Below are 17,276 nucleotides of genomic sequence, written 5' to 3'. Positions count from 1 at the left end.
AAATCTTAAGGTATGATACGGGAAGGCTTGTTCACATTTGATACGTGTTGTAGCCTAGTTGATACAAGCGAGTTCTCTCAATAAGAAACTTTCAAAAAATGAATGAAACTGATTTGTTATTGTTTTGGTTGCTAAGGACTCAATGCTGTTTCCAAGCAGGTGGGAGCACGGTAGAATTACTCTATAGTGAGGTTCACGTTATAATGGCAGTAGAGAAAGATAGGAGAAAAATGTTGCCGATCCTCTGTCTTGTCAATGCCTTCTATAGACGGTAGCTGATACAGGTTTATTGATATATAATATTAACTGTTCATTCTCATTTAAAATAATCAATTCTATTTTATTAAGCATGAAATTATATTTTTCAATAACTCCATAATTGAGATGAAATATTCTGTTAATTAATTATCAATTCTACATTGTTAAAAGACGATCTGGCAACAGAGCAAAGCGAGAAAGAGATAGCGCTTCGTTGAATGAGAGACAAGGATAGCAATACCATTGCTAATCAAACACTGCCATTATAACGTGGACCTCACTATAGTAAGATTCACTCTTAATTGTCAGAGTTGGTTGAATGGAAATCGTTCGTTTCATCTATACTATAATAAAGGACAGAACTGGCTTATACACGTACGGGATAGGAAAACTATGTTTGACGCACCATCACGTCTGAACTTCTGGACTGATTAACTTGAAATTTTGCAAGTAGATTATTAATTAACCGAGGATGAATATAGACCTATTTTCAATTCTTCAAGATTTCATTACGTCAAGTTTTCAAATAGACCCTTGTGGAGCACGGGTTACCTGCTAGTCCGGAATAAAAACAAAATAATACTGCAACAACTTTTGGGAAAATAATAGAAAATTGGACATCCAGATTGGATTACATCCCAGCCAACCGTAGCGGTCATATGCCAAAAATCATACTAGTAGTTCTGTGAACAGTAGACCTCACGCAGTATTCTCATCCACAAGTACCTGATTGAAACTAAAGACCTTATGGAAATACAGCAATAGACTGGCTTCTCCACACATCTGTGTAATCACTTGTCAGCTGATTTATGATGAATTAGTCTGATTTTTACTCTAATATTGGCGTATGAAGGAGGCTCCTTTTTCCTTTTATAATATTATCCCTGAAATGCAAAATTCTCAAAAACCTTGTATATACGCGCAATTTAAAAAAGGAACATACCTGTCAAATTTCATGGAAATCTATTACCGCGCTTCGCCGTAAATGCGGCAACATATAAACATTTAAACATTAAGAGGAATGCCATACAGTCGACTTGAATGTTAGACCTCACTTCGCTCGGTCAATTATTTTGTCAAATTGAAAACAATACAATGTAGACTATAAATATTGAAAATGTAATTTTCTTTTAAATAAAAAAAAATTATGTCAACCGAATAATCCATCTTTGTTTTGTAGCAATTTGAAATTAATAACTCTAATGACAAAACACCCATTAGAAATTGACTCTTCAATTCAGAGATAAATTGGTCTATGAAACAAAAAAGAAACTCAGGCCGAAACTATCAGGGACATCTCAAAGCTTTATTTATTCATACAACAATTACATCATCAAAAATCATGTTTTTGGGCTCAGGGGACCTTGAAACGTATAGAAAACTTGAAATAAGGGTACCTTAATTTTCTTGGGAAAGCAATACTTTCCTTACCTATGGTAATAGGGCAAGGAAAGTAAAAATGATAGGGAGAGAAAAAATCTGGTGTGGTACACTCACACAACTTTCCTTGCTCATTGAACTGGGAGCCTCATTCTTAAACGACAATAATTTAGAGAAATAACATAATGACGATTGGCGGCAACATAATTATTTGAAACTGCGATCAGACTACTGTATTTGTGTGTATATAATTGTTTTCAGAGTACTTTTTCCTTTGTGTAAATTGTGAAATCCGATGATTTTTTAAAAGTCGTCAAAACAGCTGTTCTATAGATGAAATATCTCGACTATGTGTTATTTTTATAGACTGCTCTACCTACCTACCTCATGCACGAGAAGGAGGTTACAAAGTCCATTTCTCAAGGATGGGTGAACCCCCCATTAGTTTCCCAGAAAGGAGACTCATGCCAGTTGATGGAGCTGATAAATAACTATACAGAGTATGAATTTGAAATAAATCAGTCGAGTAATTTTTGAGAAAATCGTGAAAAACATGGTTTTTTAGTAATTATCCGCCATTTTTCTCGATAATATTACGCAGCTCCTGCAATTTTCCTAGAAATGAGACTCATGTCAGTTGATAGGGCTTATAAAAAGCTATCCATGGTATAAATTTGAAGAAAATCGTTAGAACCGTTTTCGAGAAAATCGTGAAAAACATGGTTTTTTAGTAATTATCCGCCATTTTTCTCGAGAATATTACGCAGCGCCTGCAATTTTTTTAGAAATGAGACTCATGTCAGTTGATAGGGCTTATAAAAAGCTATCCATGGTATAAATTTAAAGAAAATCGTTAGAGCCGTTTTTGAGAAAATCTTGAAAAACATGGTTTTTTAGTAATTATCCGCCACTTTTTCCGTCATCTTGAATTGAATTTTATTAAATTTCTTATTGTCGGGTCCTCATGGTATAAGGACCTTAAGTTTAAAATTTCAAGTCAATCGGTTAATTAGGATGAAGTTATCGTGTTCACAGACATACACACATACACACACACACACATACACTCACACACACACACACAGACCAACACCCAAAAATCATGTTTTTGGACTCAGGGGACCTTGAAACGTATAGAAAACTTGAAATTAGGGTACCTTATTTTTTTTGAAAAGCAATACTTTCCTTACCTATGGTAGTAGGGCAAGGAAAGTAAAAAGAGGTAGCCTTGTGCTATTCTTCTCCCAAATTTAGATGAGAAAAAGTTAGATTTAACTCTCAGTTAAAGAGAGGTGATAAAAACTTGACCTTTATCGCCTCGAGTTTGGAGATCCCTGTATTCGAACAAAAAGTTTATAAAAACTTGACCTCTATCACCCAAACCTTCGTTGAAGAATATTATACTGTGTCCAATTCATCAACAGATATCATTGTTGGTTTGTTGACCCAGATTGCTTGAGATATCAATATAGTTAATTGTTTGACATTGAGTAAGTTCTAATATTCATTTCAATGCCAGTTCGACGGACTTTTATCAGTTTAATTATGTTCACTGGCAGTCCCTAGCTCTTGATATAGTGGTCCACGTTATAATGGCAGTGTTTGATTAAAATTGGTATTGCTATCCTTGTCTATTATTCAACAAAGCGGATAGCGCTATCTCTTTCTCGCTTTGGTCTGTTGCCAGATCGTCTTTTAACAATGAAAAATGAATTGACAAAATATTTATTCTTGATTATGGAAAGTCATTATGGAAAATATTATTCTTTGCTCGATAAAATATAATTGATTATTTTAAACTAGAATGAACAGTTGATATTACATCAATAAACCGATATCAGTTACCCTCCATAGGAGGCATTGCCAAGACAGAGGATCGGCAACGTTGTTCTCCTATCTTCCTCCACTGCCATTATAACGTGGACCTTACTATAAAGATATCGCCAGCTTGCGATACCTAGCGCATGGTTTTGAAGAATGTTAGTTGAATATTTGTCAGTGGCCAAAGATGTTCCTCTCGCGAATCTACACAATTTTCCTACTTGTTTCCATAGGGTTTCTGAGGTGAGAATAATTTTCTATAATTTCACTCGCAGAAGGACATAAAAAGGATAATAATTATTCATGCTTAGGAAAACAGATGATAATTTCGTCGTCTGTCGATAACAGAAGATGCGTGTGTTGTGTTGGAGATCAGCTGTGTAATCAATCAGCTTATCGTATCTCACGAGAAATATTATTATATTTTTTATAATTATTATTATATTTAGGGATTTTAATTAACTTGATCAAAATAATCTTATTTGTTGACATGACAGGTATATCATTCTAAATAAGAGTATATCAGAATTTTCAAAGTTATTCATTATTTTACTGTTTTAAAAGATTAGTGAGTGTTTTTTTTTCATTTAATTTGGTTTGTAAACAATCTAAATTGGAACTTTTCTGTTTTAAATGTTTGGACTGGAAATTGGACCTGAATTCAAGTGTATAGAACATAACCTACTTTTTGGACTAATTATAGTGCATAAATCAAAATTCGGGGAAGAAACAGTTTTGGGCTTTGCATATTAGTCCTTACTCAATCATTTTGAAGAATTGTGTTCTGTTTATAAATAAATATAAACTGGTTGGCCGCTGTGGCTTCGTATAAAATGAGCGCTGCTATCCAGAGATTGTCAGTTTGGTGTAAGGGTAAGCATTCCTAACTGGCAATTGGGAGGTACCGGGTTCGATTCCCGGGCTGGCAAATAATTTTTGAATAGTAGTTCTCATCGAATTTCCATCTAGCTGTTAACCCTGTTGTCAATGTCTGCAGTAGCAGAAGTCTTCGGGGTGATTTACAGCATTTATTTAGGATTTTCGTTTGATAATAATTATATAAATAAATAAATAACGAGCAAAGCTCGGTACCCCGATATTGTTTATATGAATATTATAGAGAGTTTGATTCTTTTTTCAGATCAAATGCCAGTCCGTCTGACAGTTCTCAATTGGGAGCTGGTCCCATAAAACCGCCATCTCAGTCATTCGATGTAAGTAAAGTTGGTTAGGCAAATACAATTCTATGCTTGAATTATTACTTTCCTTGCCATAGGTAAGGAAAGTATTGCTTTCCGAAAAAAATTAAGGTACCCAATTTCTAAAATTCTATACGTTTCAAGGTCCCCTGAGTCCAAAAAAGTGGTTTTTGGGTATTGGTCTGTATGTGTGTTTGTGTGTGTGTGTGTGTGTGTGTGGTGTGTGTGTGTGTGTGTGTGTGTGTGTGTGTGTGTGTGTATGTGCGTCTGTGAACACGTTATCTCATCTCCCAATTAACGGAATGACTTGAAATTTGGAACTTAAGGTCCTTACAATATAAGGATCCGACACGAACAATTTCGATCAAATGGCGGCTGAAATGGCGAAAATGTTGTCAAAAACAGGGTTTTCGCGATTTTCTCAAAAACGGCTCCAACGATTTCGATTAAATTTATACCAAAAATAGTAATTGATAAGCTCTAGCAACTGCCACAAGTCTCATATCTGTAAAAATTTCAGGAGCTCCGCCCCATGTATGCAAATTCGATTTTAGATTCCCAATTATCAGGCTTCAGATAGAATTTGAACAAAAAATTTTGAGTGGAAAAGATTGAGCATGGAAATCTCTACAATTAATATCTAGTAACATTTTCACTTTAAATTGAAAATAAGCTTGAAATTTGAGAAAATGTGATTATTCAATTGAAAACTGTTGGCAACTGTAGATTCTAATAAATGATTCACTATGAAGAGATAGCAGACCTCGAATGTCTCCAGCGTTATTGTCCCAGCTGGCTCAGATCTTTGTTTATAAGTAGACTTAGGATGCGCGTGCACACTAGCGTCAGGTGATTTTCATAACGGCAAGGAAAATTGTATGAGTGCGCCACACCAGATTTTTTAGAATTGTGATTCCACCAATTCGATGATATTGAAAAACGCTCAGTATGCCCAATTCTATATTGTCTTCTATGATAATATGATAGTCCATATCATTATAATCCATTAAAATCAGGTAGAGAATTAGTTTTATATATACCGTATTTTGGTCAAAGTGCAGTTCACAGTGGAACCCCGATAATTCGGCTTTTATAATTCGTGATCCTCTAAGGGCCGTTTGCACAGTATAGATTGCAAAACTCGATTAAGTTAATCGAGTTTAAGTTAATCTGAAAGTTTAAACTTGAGTCGGTTTTCTCAGTGCATTTACTAATCCAGTTTAAGTTAAACTAGTTCAGCGTTGAGTTGGTAATAGAATGTCATTGTTTATAATATCAGGAAGACTGATTTTTACAGGAAATTTTTTATTTGTTTACAAACGATCAGTAAATTGAGGTTATGTAGCTACTATTTTCTTGTTAAAATGCCACAGAACTGTAAGCTGTACGGTAATAAAAGTGAAAAGAGATCAAGACATTCTTTAAAAACTTATGTTTAGCTGGAACCAAAAAATATATTTTAGAATGTAAGATAAAAAAGTTATATTGTTACTCTTGAATCTACTACGGTCTTTCTCGTTCATTAGAAATCTCTCGAAAGCAGAATATCTTAGTTATGTGTTATTAAAACATGTTTTCTAACCAAATACCACTGTTAAAAATTGTCTTAACTAGTCTTTCTATCAAGTGGTTTATTCAATCAAATACTAATTGGCAGTTGCTTTACTCAAGCAAAACCGTAAAGAAAATTCCCTATCATCCCAGAAATTTCAATTTATTATTTGTTTTTGTCCAATTTTTCTGTTTCAAAATTTCTTCGCAGTTATCTTTTTCTATCGCATTAAAAACTTCTATCAATTCCTCCATTATAATTATTTTTACACTCAAACAATGAATCATTATAACCTAAATAATAAATTATTATTGTCTACAGAAGCAATAAAATCAACTGTCGAAAAAGTTTCGACAAAAGTCGAAAGCTGTTTCCCCATCAAATCTTTACAGATGTCAAGTTAATCCAAATTATTTGGTTCAAACCTCCTGCTTTGGAGGTTTAAACTTTCCCAGAGTTTAAACTCAATACAGAGTTTAAACTGATACTGTGCAAACGGAATTATAGTTTAAACCAAAACAAATCCAGATTTGGTTTAAGCTTTAGCTTAAACTTACACTGTGCAAACGGCCCTAAATATTCGTAGTGGAAGCTTGGTCCTTTAAAAAAGCTCGGTTCTATGATTCGTAGTAAAACAATCTATTTTGCCTCCTTGACAATTCGTACTGAATTCGGGTGCTCTCTTATTGTCGACTCCTATGATTCATAGTTTCATCGGGGTATTGTATTGGTATATTTTCATCGTAGATTGGGGTAACAACTAAAACCAGTTTCTCAACTTTCCAAGGAATAAGTCTATGATTATTATCAGTGAATGATGGAGGACCAATATTCTAGTTTCCGTTGTTACATCGCAAACAATCTATACCGATTAAGAGATATAAAACTATAGTGAGGTCCACGTTTTAATGGCAGTAGAGAAAGATAGCAGAAAAACGTTGCTGATCCTCTGTCTTGTCAATGCCTTCTATAGACGGTAGCTGATACAGGTTTATTCATGTGATATCAACTGTTCATTCTCGTTCAAAATAATCAATTATACTTTATTACGGAAGAAATCATATTTTTCAATGATTCCATAATGAATTTACATATCAAGTATTTTGTCAATCAATTATTAATTCCACATTGTTAAAAGACGAACTGGCAACAGTGCAAAGCGAGAAAGAGATAGCGCTATCCGCTCTGTTGAATGATAGACAAGGATAGCAATATCATTGCCAATCAAACTCTGCCATTATAACGTGGACCTCACTATAGTGATGTATGATAGACTTCACTCAGTTTCTCGTTTTCTCAATCTATTCTTGTATTTTAAAATGAATTTCGTGTTTGTCAAAATTTGTCAAATATGTGAAATATTTCTTAATTCTCAGATCTTAATTGTTCTTCTGGTACATTCATTTATTCTATTTCTCACGTCAACCTTTAACATTTTTAAATAATCATCACTGGGCCAAAAATTAGGTGGTGAGGCAGTGATGTGTGATTTCATAACCCAATAAAACTTTGGACAACATTTATTTTTATTAAATTTTTGGAGTGAAATGGTTCAGGCTAAGCCTAGTTTTTCCTCCATTGTCGAAATTGTATTTTCTACAATAAATGGGATAAATAAAAAAATTAATCATTTCATGTCTTCAGAAACTGTTTTTGTTGAGATATGAAATTGATAATCGACAGTTCTGACCATAATCCTGGTGTGCCTTTAAAAATAAGTGTAATAATATTGTACATGAATGGATAAATAAATATAGTAATATTTATCTATAATGTAATAAAGGGAAGTACTGGCTTATACACGTACGGGATAGGAAAATTATGTTTTCCTACAGTTACGTTGAAAAGTGGCCATTGCTGCACTGATTACAGAACGCAAAGAATCACTTTTCCGTTCTAGTGCGGGAAAAATTTTTCTGCACTCCAGATTTGCAACATGGCAACGCAAAATACTTAGTAGGTTATATGGAGCAACAGTGCAGCAAAATCAAAATGAAGTTGGTAACAGTGACTGGGCTGCTATAGTGAGCAGAGGTGCAACGAAGCACAACGAGCAAATTATTAATTATATACTGTATTATAACCAAGGACAACGAGGACTTTAGGATTTTAGGATTAAGGTTTTTATCGATAATAAAATTACACAGAAAAACATTTGATGGATTTCAGGCAATTTTACCCATAATCAACCACTTTTCATATTCAATGATAACTGTAGGAAAAATTTAATGTGAAATACGTGCGCAAAGTTCCTCTGCTGCACTCAAGAAACCATTCCGCCCTCGCCTGCGGCTCGTGCGTAAACGTTTCTCCCGGTGCAGCAAATTGTCACTTTGCGCACTAGTTGCACAAATAACTATTGACGCATCATCACGTCTGAACTACTCAACTGATTAACTTGAAATTTCGCATATAGATTCTTGATCAACCGAGGATGTTTATAGGCCTATCTTCAATCCTTCAAGATCTTATTACGTCAAGTTTTCAGTTTTTCAAGTTTCAAAATAGACCATAATTTGAAATTTTGCATATAGATTCTCAATTAACTGAGGATGGTTATAGGCCTATTTTCAACTCTTCAAGATCTCATTACGTAAAGTTTCCAGTTCTCAATTTGTCTATTCTTGAAATAGACCCTTGCGGAGCACGGGTTACCTGCTAGTCCATAATATAACGAAGAATTAAACTGCCTTAAACATGTACGGGATAGGAAGTACACGAATGACGCATCATCATTCGTGAACTACTAAACTGATCATTTTGCATTATGATTCTGAATTTACCGATGATGGTTGTAGGCCTATTCCAAATTCTTCAAGTTTTCAATTAGACCCTCGCGAAGCACGGGTTACCTGCTAATCCATAATAAAACACTGGAATTTTGTCTTAATATATCACTCGTGAGTACAAGATTTGTGATAGATTTATTTATTTATTTAATCATTCAGAATTATACAACTTACGGAAAAGTACCACAGGCTTATAAGCCCAAAACGGTTCCAATCCTAATTTACAAAACAGTCCAAATGTAGCTAGGTTATGTGCTAGCTAGATTCATACAATATTACAGTGTTTTATCATTGGAATTATTGATTTATTCTTAATTTTCTATTGATTAATACAATAAGTACATCATCAAAATGATAGGGAGAGAAAAGATATGGTAACCTTGTGCTATTCCTCTCTCAGATTTAGATAAGGTAATACCATAGAGAAACAATAGCGTAAGTAGATATCCCATGGTATAGGGGATTCATGTCGCAACTTTTACTGTTATCTCAATAAAAGGCAATACCATAGAGAAACAATAGCGTAAGTAGATATCCCATGGTATATGGAATTTATGTCGCAACTTTTGCTGTTATCTCAAGCCGATTACTGTCTATGATTGTCTATTTTTACTGTTTTGTTGGGGTGAAAGTGAATGAACGGCATAGTATGAGAGACTACGAGCGTCTCACAGCTTCACGGGAAAAAACTACGTGGACTATCGGCTTGAGATAAAGTAAAAGTTGCAACATAAACGCCCTATACCATGGGATATCTACTTACACTATTGTTTCTCTATGGTAATACATACTCCAAAATAGGTTATGTCTTGTAGTTGTTCACTTTACAAATTTTTACAAATAAATTTTTTTCATATTTCAATAAATTTTGCAGGTAAAGGAGCAGCAAGTTCACCAGTTATCAGTTAATGTTGAGAGCTGTCGTTCAGAATATGAAGATTTTGAAGAGCTGACATCGAAAATTCTGAGTGAAGCTGACGAGTTGATAGGAAAGCAGAAAACCCTGACAGCTGCAGAGACGATTCTAGTGCTGGGAGAGGCTGGAGCTGGGAAAACAAGCCTAGTACAGTTTTTGACAAGAAATCCTTACTTGCAGTTCAGAGAAATCGCTGGGAAATATATGTTCGAGGATGGACAAAGGATTGGGCTCCCCACACTTTACCCTAGGATTGTTCCCTACAACGAAACCATCAACTTTGTCGACTTTCCCGGATTCCAGACTATTCCACAACCTGCAAATGAAGTCGCCTCATCGATTATCATGAAAACCATCACAAAGAAACTCGAAAATGCAAAGATTTTGCTCCTCGTAGACTATGCCACCCTACAACAAGGGGAAGGTTTCATCAACATCCTTCGATATCTCTACAATTTGATTTTAGATTTTGATAAATACAAGGATCACATTGCATTGATCGTCACTAAAGTCTCCCCGAAACTGGATGATGGAGCTCTCAAAGTTCAGGAAACTTCTGGATCAGACACAGCTGGAATCTTGGGAGAAGAAGCTGATATTATAGAGCGAGTCATGGAATATCTCAATCAAACACAGGCATCCTTGGAAGAAAAACTCAAACTAGAATTCAAAAACGAGGTGACAGAGTTTTATCAGAATGTGATAGAACTGTTGAATAGTTTGAAGACAGGAAGCAAGGACGGCAAAGCACCAAGAATCAATGTGTTTTATCGTCCAAACAAACCTGGACCACTGAGGGTTAACAAACTTATGCTGCAGAACAGGGAGTCGTTGCTTAAAACTGTCAGAAACTTGACCAGTTTTGATGTGAAGAAGATGAATTTCGGTTTTGGATTGTCGGGTGAAGCGAACGTGTTTCTGAACTGTCTATTGGTATTCTTGAGCGACCATTACAAAAACAGAGTGAATAATGTCGTTAGATATGTTGAAACCTCTGCACGTGAAAGAATGATTCATAATATCGATTTTTGCGAAGGAAAAATTACTAATCTACAATCACTGGGTATTAGAACAGAACTGTTAATGCAAGAGATTGGACAAGTCACACGCTACGATGAGTTCTCCAAAGCTTTCAATTCCTCTGACTTTGCCATATTGTCGTCTTGGTATTTGGAAACCAGCGAAAAAATAATATTCAATTTCTTGGAGAAGTATGGAGAAATTATAATGGGATTGGTTGACACAAGTGAGGTATTAAAACTATCTACTTGGACTAGTAGAGTGAGAGATGCTTTAGAACTTATGAAGAAGGAGGAAAAATGGTGTAATACACTAATCAAGTTCATTGATGGACTTTCAAGTTACAAAATGCAAGGAAAGAGGAACAAGATTTACGATGAAATGTATTCTGTTAAACCCACATACGATAATATTGAACATCCACTTATATCAATATTCTTGAATGTTACTGATAGCAGCGCCACTCAACTGTTTGGAGATCCACAAATAATCAGTGAGAAAGAATTATCAGAAATTGAATCTATAGCACGCATTATGTTGAAGAATGGCTATGATGTCCGGTGTTCATCCCAGGGAAGACTTCGAGTGAGAGGGTTCGTGATTTGTATGTCCCATATCAATTCAGATGAATTTCTAGATTCCCGTTGTGGAAATAAATCGGTCACCGACTTGATTATCTATGCTGCAAGTAAAATGTTCATAGATGTTCCAAATTTGAATGGGAGATTGGAAGAGGTAGACATTTATCTAGCATCACCTCACTGGGAGGTGATCGGGGAAAGAGCAGATATAAAATTGGTAGGTCGAGCGGGACAAAGAGAATCAGACAGTATTTACTTGGAGAATGGAAAGGATGGGAAACCTGGACTTGCAGGCGACTTGGGAGGAAGTTTTCACGGTTTTGGTGTCAATTTTGTGAACTGTGAAAATCTGCATATTATGTCTGTAGGAGGCAAAGGAGGTCCGGGGATTGATGGGGCAGACGAAAAACCAGGAAGGGATGGCAGAACTGGTTATGAGAAAGCTGTTAAGGTACTGGGATCGAAAAGAGGGTTGAAAAATTATCTAGAGCATGAAATAACCCAGGCACATGACTCACTCGAGCTGACTGAAAGTATTTTGCGTGGAAATATTTCCATGAATGAAGACAAAATTGGAGGGGATTTCCTGGGATTATCCATATACAAGTTCGGTGGTGATTGTGGAAGGGTAGGGGAACTAGGGGGGTACGGTGGTAGGGGTGGATTTGGAGGACTTGGAGGCAAGTTTGAGGTTGTGGAAGCGGGTGACCACCCATCCAACATCACCTTCCTGTCGAAAAATGGGGAAGACGGCGAGAATGGGAAGAGAGGTCAATCTGGGGGCCATGGAAAGGATGGGACTGGGTTGACTTGCTACAATATCAAAACAACAGAGCAAGCTTCAAATGGCTCAAGATCTTACTGGAAGTGTTTCAAAACAGATAGCAGGTGCAGTCACGATGTCAAACTGGAAATAAAATGTGGAACGGATTATCATATTGATTCTGGAATTGAACGTCCATCAAGGACCTTAGACTTTACAAGTCCTCATAGACTTTTTCAATATTGGTCAATTAATCATTCGTTCAGTTTCAAAGACTCGAGCACATCGAAGAGCAAGAGGAATTTGAAGGCCATCAAGGCTCTTAGTGACTTTGAAAAATTCCTTTGGTCATACTCAGATTGAGTAAATAGTTATTATTGTCTAAATAACCTGAAAGATTATGATTAAATATGTTTCAAAGGGGTGCAATGACTTTATAACCATGGTCCCTTTTCTGCTTAGGGCTACTTGTGATATGAATAGAAATACAAATCTCAGTACCCTTCTTTTGAATTATTTTATCACAATTATAATTATCACATGGATATGATCATTGCAATAAAATAATTCGAAAAAGGTACTGAGATTTGTATCTCTATTTCTAATCATGGTTATATAAAGGGAGAGGTTCGGCTCATACTCTTTAATGGCAATAATATTGATATTATTCGAAATATTTTCATTCTAAGGGCCGGCTTCCGAGCTCGGGATTCAGCTAAGTTCTAGACTTTAAACAGCTGGAGTCAGGAAATTGGCTTTCCAAAACGGTGCGTAGTCGCAGTAAACAATTAAATTCAATTTCGTAAAACTAGAAAATCGAACACAATATAGAATAATGAGAAAATAGTGTGAAGTTCGGTTTCAACTATTTTTAATCATCCAACAATTTTTCATTTCGTCAATGAACAACGTTTCCAATTAATGATAATACTGCATGATATTAATATTTGAGAATCAGATTATAAAGTTTAAGATTGGAAATATATCTATTATAAAATGTGCAGTTTACACATTTTCTCCTTCCTCTTTTCCTCCTCCTATTCCTCCTCCTCCTCCTCCTCCTCCTCCTCCTCCTCCTCCTCCTCCTCCTCCTCATCGTCCTCATCCTCCTGCTCCCACTACTAATCCTGTCACTCACTTTTCAAACAATAATGTGATTAAATTGATACTATAATCTTTTTTAAGATACAATAACTCTTTTGAGATTCAACATATTTCGTACTTTCCGAATTTATCTGGAAGAAAAATTAGTTCTCTGAAAGTTTGGATATCACGTAAAATTGCCTACGACATTCGGTTCAAAAGTTATTAACAAAAACCTGTATTAACCACCAAAATTACGTCTGTAAAATGAGATTCTCTACAATAAAATTCCAAGCTCATAGTCAGGCTTAGCTCTGCTGGCGATGGGAACGCCCGCGCTATCTAGCGTCCTAATTTTTAACTAACATACGCTTGGATTCAATGCAGGCTTCTAGTTTTCATCAAATTACCGCTTTGCCGTTGATTTTATGAGCAAATACTACTTGACAATATTTGTAGAGAGTATTCTACTCTATATTTTATATCCATATAATTTTTTCGATTTAGTTGATTATGAATGCACAATTTGAAATGATAGAAAGCATGCGGTAGTTTTGAGGCCTGAAGTCACTTTGAAAGCTTTGAAAAATTGCAGATTTTTAGTTGTCCACTAATAACTTCCAAACGACACATCGTAGCGAAATTTTCACTGTATTCATTGTTGTAGAGAATAATATTTTCTACGAATTGGTGTGTTGACTCATTCCTGTACAATTGATATTAAAGGAGTTTTAGTTATCTAAAGCTGGAAAACTGAGAAAGTTATGATACAGGTCTTTAGTTTTTCAATAATTACTCCTTAATAGAGCATCGTAGTGAAATTTTGACAATTTTAATTTTTGTAGAGAATTCAATTTTCTACAATTTGGTGGTTGATTAATTTCTATACAGTGAATATTAAAGAAGTTACAGCTATCTAAAGTTGTGTAGTTCACGGAAAACTGAGAAAATTATGATACAGGTCTTCAGTTTTTCACTAATAACTTCCAGAATATGCAACCTGCAAAAATTATGATCATATTCATTGTTGTAGAGAATTATATTTTCTAGAAACTGGTGTTTGACTCATTTCTATACATTGACGTTAGAGAAGTTACAGCTATCTAAATCTGTGTAGTTTAAGTAAAACTGAGAAAATGATGATACAACTCTCTAGTTTTTCAATAATAAATCATTAAATTTTGAATATCCTCATTGTTGTAGAGAATTCAATTTTCTACAAACTGGTGTCTGATTCTCATACAAACGACATTGAAGGAGTTACAGCTATCTGAAGTTATGTAGCTTTTGGAAAACTGGGAAAAAATTGGTTTATCCAATACTAATAATATAAGTGAAATAATCATGGAATATCCATAATAGTGAATTTATATTCACATTGGAAATAATTCAACAGTTTCATGCCACTTACATAAAATATTTAGTTAAATTTAGCACCCACTCACCTTCCTACATAATTTACTAAGGCTTTATACTCAGATTTTATAGAATGTAACAGAAGATTGAGGAGAAAAATAAGAAGAAGGAGAAGCGAGGAGGAGGAGGTTGATTGATTGATTGAGTACTCTATTTATGCAGATTAAAATATATATTGGCTGGAGGAGGTGGAGGAGAATGAGGAGGAGGAGGAGGAGGAGAAGAAGATGAAGAAAAAGAAGAAGAAGAAGAAAATACGGCCATCTCCTTTTCTAGGTGATACATCAATCACCATTTTTTATCTTTATTACTTAATAAATGATAAGGTATGGATTATACGTGATAAAACGTGACTGTATGTGAAGTAATTGTCAAAACAGTTCGTGACTATTGGACTATTATTTTCAAAAATACATAAATTCTTCCAATAAATTTTATGCCAGCTGTAATGTTTGAACATAGGATAAAACAATCTTATATGTTTGAAGTTATAAGTTCAATCGTATAGGTTTTCTCTGGTTTGTGCTGAATAATTTATGACTTCTCTATTCATTTTCCTCTATGCCTGTCTCCTAGCACTTCTCTACCTCCCCCTTCTTCTTCTTCTTCTTCTTCTTCTTCTTCTTCTTCTTCTTCTTCTTCTTCTTCTTCTTTTTCTTCTTCTTCCTCTCATCCTCCTCCACCTCTTCTGTTCTCTTACTGTTATTATCATTTAGATAAATAACTTTCTCTTCTTCTTCTTCTCCTTCCTCTTTTTAATAAAGGCAGCTAATCAATCAATCAATCTTCTTTCTCCTCTTCTTTCTTTCTCACCACTTATTCTACTCCTTCTATTTATCCTCCTCCTTCTTATTCTTCTTCTCCTGCTTCTCCACCTCTTCTAATCCCTCATCGTTCTTATCGCTCTTAATAATACTTAATTCTCATTGGAAATCATACAGCTCTATCAGAACTCTCGCTTCAGTACTCGGATATTCATTCACAATTTGTGATAACTCAGTACGGTATACTAAATCCAATACTAACTTTATACTGTAACTCAGATTCCAATTTATAGATTTTGAAAAAAGTTTTGCATTTGAAATCATTTTGATTGCCCAAAAAACAAAACATCATCAACTTTAAATTTTTTACCGACCAATATCTGATTTTGACTTTCTGATTTTTGAATTTTCTATTCTCTTAGATTCTCTTAATCGATTGTGACACTGAATAACTATTAATACTTCAGATACTATATCCTGGATATCATGGCTACGTATTCCAGATCCTATTCCGTATTTTGCTGACTCTGCTATTGACTGACTTTTGCTGTGTTCTGGTTGGGTATGATTCCTGGCTCGAGAATTGGATTGATCCTGACCAATGGTGGCCTCAAATTCCTTTCAAATATGTGAGTTAATATGTGTAAAATAATAGATGCATGCTACATAATTGAATAAACGTTTATTCTTGTCTATCCTATTATATTAAGCGAGAAATTTCTTCTATATATTTGGTTATTTTTATATCTGGCTATTTTCATATCTGGTTATTTATGTTTTACGGATCTCGAAAACTGCTCCAACGATTTTCACAAAATTTAGAACATAGTAGGTTTATGATATAAAGATTCGATTGCACTAGGTCTCATTCTTTGTAAAACTCGCTGAACGACATCAAAAGGATAATTCATCCTTGGAAAACAGATGATAATTTCGTCGTCTCTCGATAACAGAAGATGCGTGTGCCTGTGTGGGAGAGAGACAGAATTATTTCCATCTGTGTAATCATAATCAATCAGCGAGAAATTTTATCTAGCTGTAAATTTTTAATCGATTTGATCAACATAATCTCATTTGTTGACATGCCATGATAATCCTCCTAAACAAGAGTCTATATATATAAAAGCGAAATGACACTCACTCACTCACTCACTGACTGACTGACTCACTCACTCACTCGCAGAACTAAAAATCTACCGGACCAAAAACGTTCAAATTTGGTAGGTATGTTCAGTTAGCCCTTTAGAGGCGCACTAAAAACGGATTTGAAATAGTATATTTCGCACCTAGGGTCGAAAATGTACGTTTTCCGGCTCGAGATCGCGGTTTTCAAGTTCGAGACGAAGTCGAGAACTTGAAGCATTCGAGAGCCGGAAAAACATTTTTGCCCGTGTTGCGAACGCTATTTTTCGCCACACCAAAAAAAACTTCCCAATATAAAAGAAATTGAAAAATAAATAAAATTCAAACAGCCTATTATGATAGTTTGAATCTTGGTTATGACAACTTTTACTGTCAATTAATTTCAATATTACTAATTAATAATTTACAATAGTGACCATATTTTTATACTATTAATATTTTGAATTTTTATAGCTCGCGCTTTGTGCCCGGTGCAATATCTCATGGATAGATGGATGAATAGAATTTTCATTACTATTTTGAAATAGTGTGATGAAAAAATTAATATAATTGCATATTTCACAGTTTTGTCTCAAAATATATCTAAAAAAT

General features: G+C 34.8%; 1 protein-coding gene across 1 annotated transcript; it reads left to right on the top strand.

Moving 5' to 3' along the window:
* The first annotated feature begins 3,485 nt into the window (after positions 1-3,485).
* LOC111056853 lies at positions 3,486-13,273 on the top strand. Its single transcript, XM_039438277.1, has 3 exons — positions 3,486-3,702; positions 4,601-4,673; positions 9,874-13,273. Exons 1-3 carry the CDS (start codon positions 3,647-3,649, stop codon positions 12,640-12,642), a joined length of 2,898 nt encoding a protein of 965 aa, XP_039294211.1. The 5' UTR covers positions 3,486-3,646; the 3' UTR covers positions 12,643-13,273.
* The last annotated feature ends 4,003 nt before the right edge of the window (positions 13,274-17,276 follow it).

The sequence above is a fragment of the Nilaparvata lugens genome, chromosome 11, assembly GCF_014356525.2.
Source record: "Nilaparvata lugens isolate BPH chromosome 11, ASM1435652v1, whole genome shotgun sequence".
NCBI lineage: Eukaryota > Metazoa > Arthropoda > Insecta > Hemiptera > Delphacidae > Nilaparvata > Nilaparvata lugens.
Note: the sequence above shows the minus strand (reverse complement) of the source record. Positions and strands in the feature narration are given on the sequence as shown.

What these genes read in the sequence shown, in the direction of transcription:
- LOC111056853 (XM_039438277.1), top strand. Translation starts at nt 3,647, where the DNA reads ATGTTCCTCTCGCGAATCTACACAATTTTCCTACTTGTTTCCATAGGG. An exon ending in GTTTCCATAGGGTTTCTGAG is followed by an intron (nt 3,703 to 4,600) that starts GTGAGAATAATT and finishes TTCTTTTTTCAG; the next exon opens with ATCAAATGCCAGTCCGTCTG. An exon ending in CGCCATCTCAGTCATTCGAT is followed by an intron (nt 4,674 to 9,873) that starts GTAAGTAAAGTT and finishes TAAATTTTGCAG; the next exon opens with GTAAAGGAGCAGCAAGTTCA.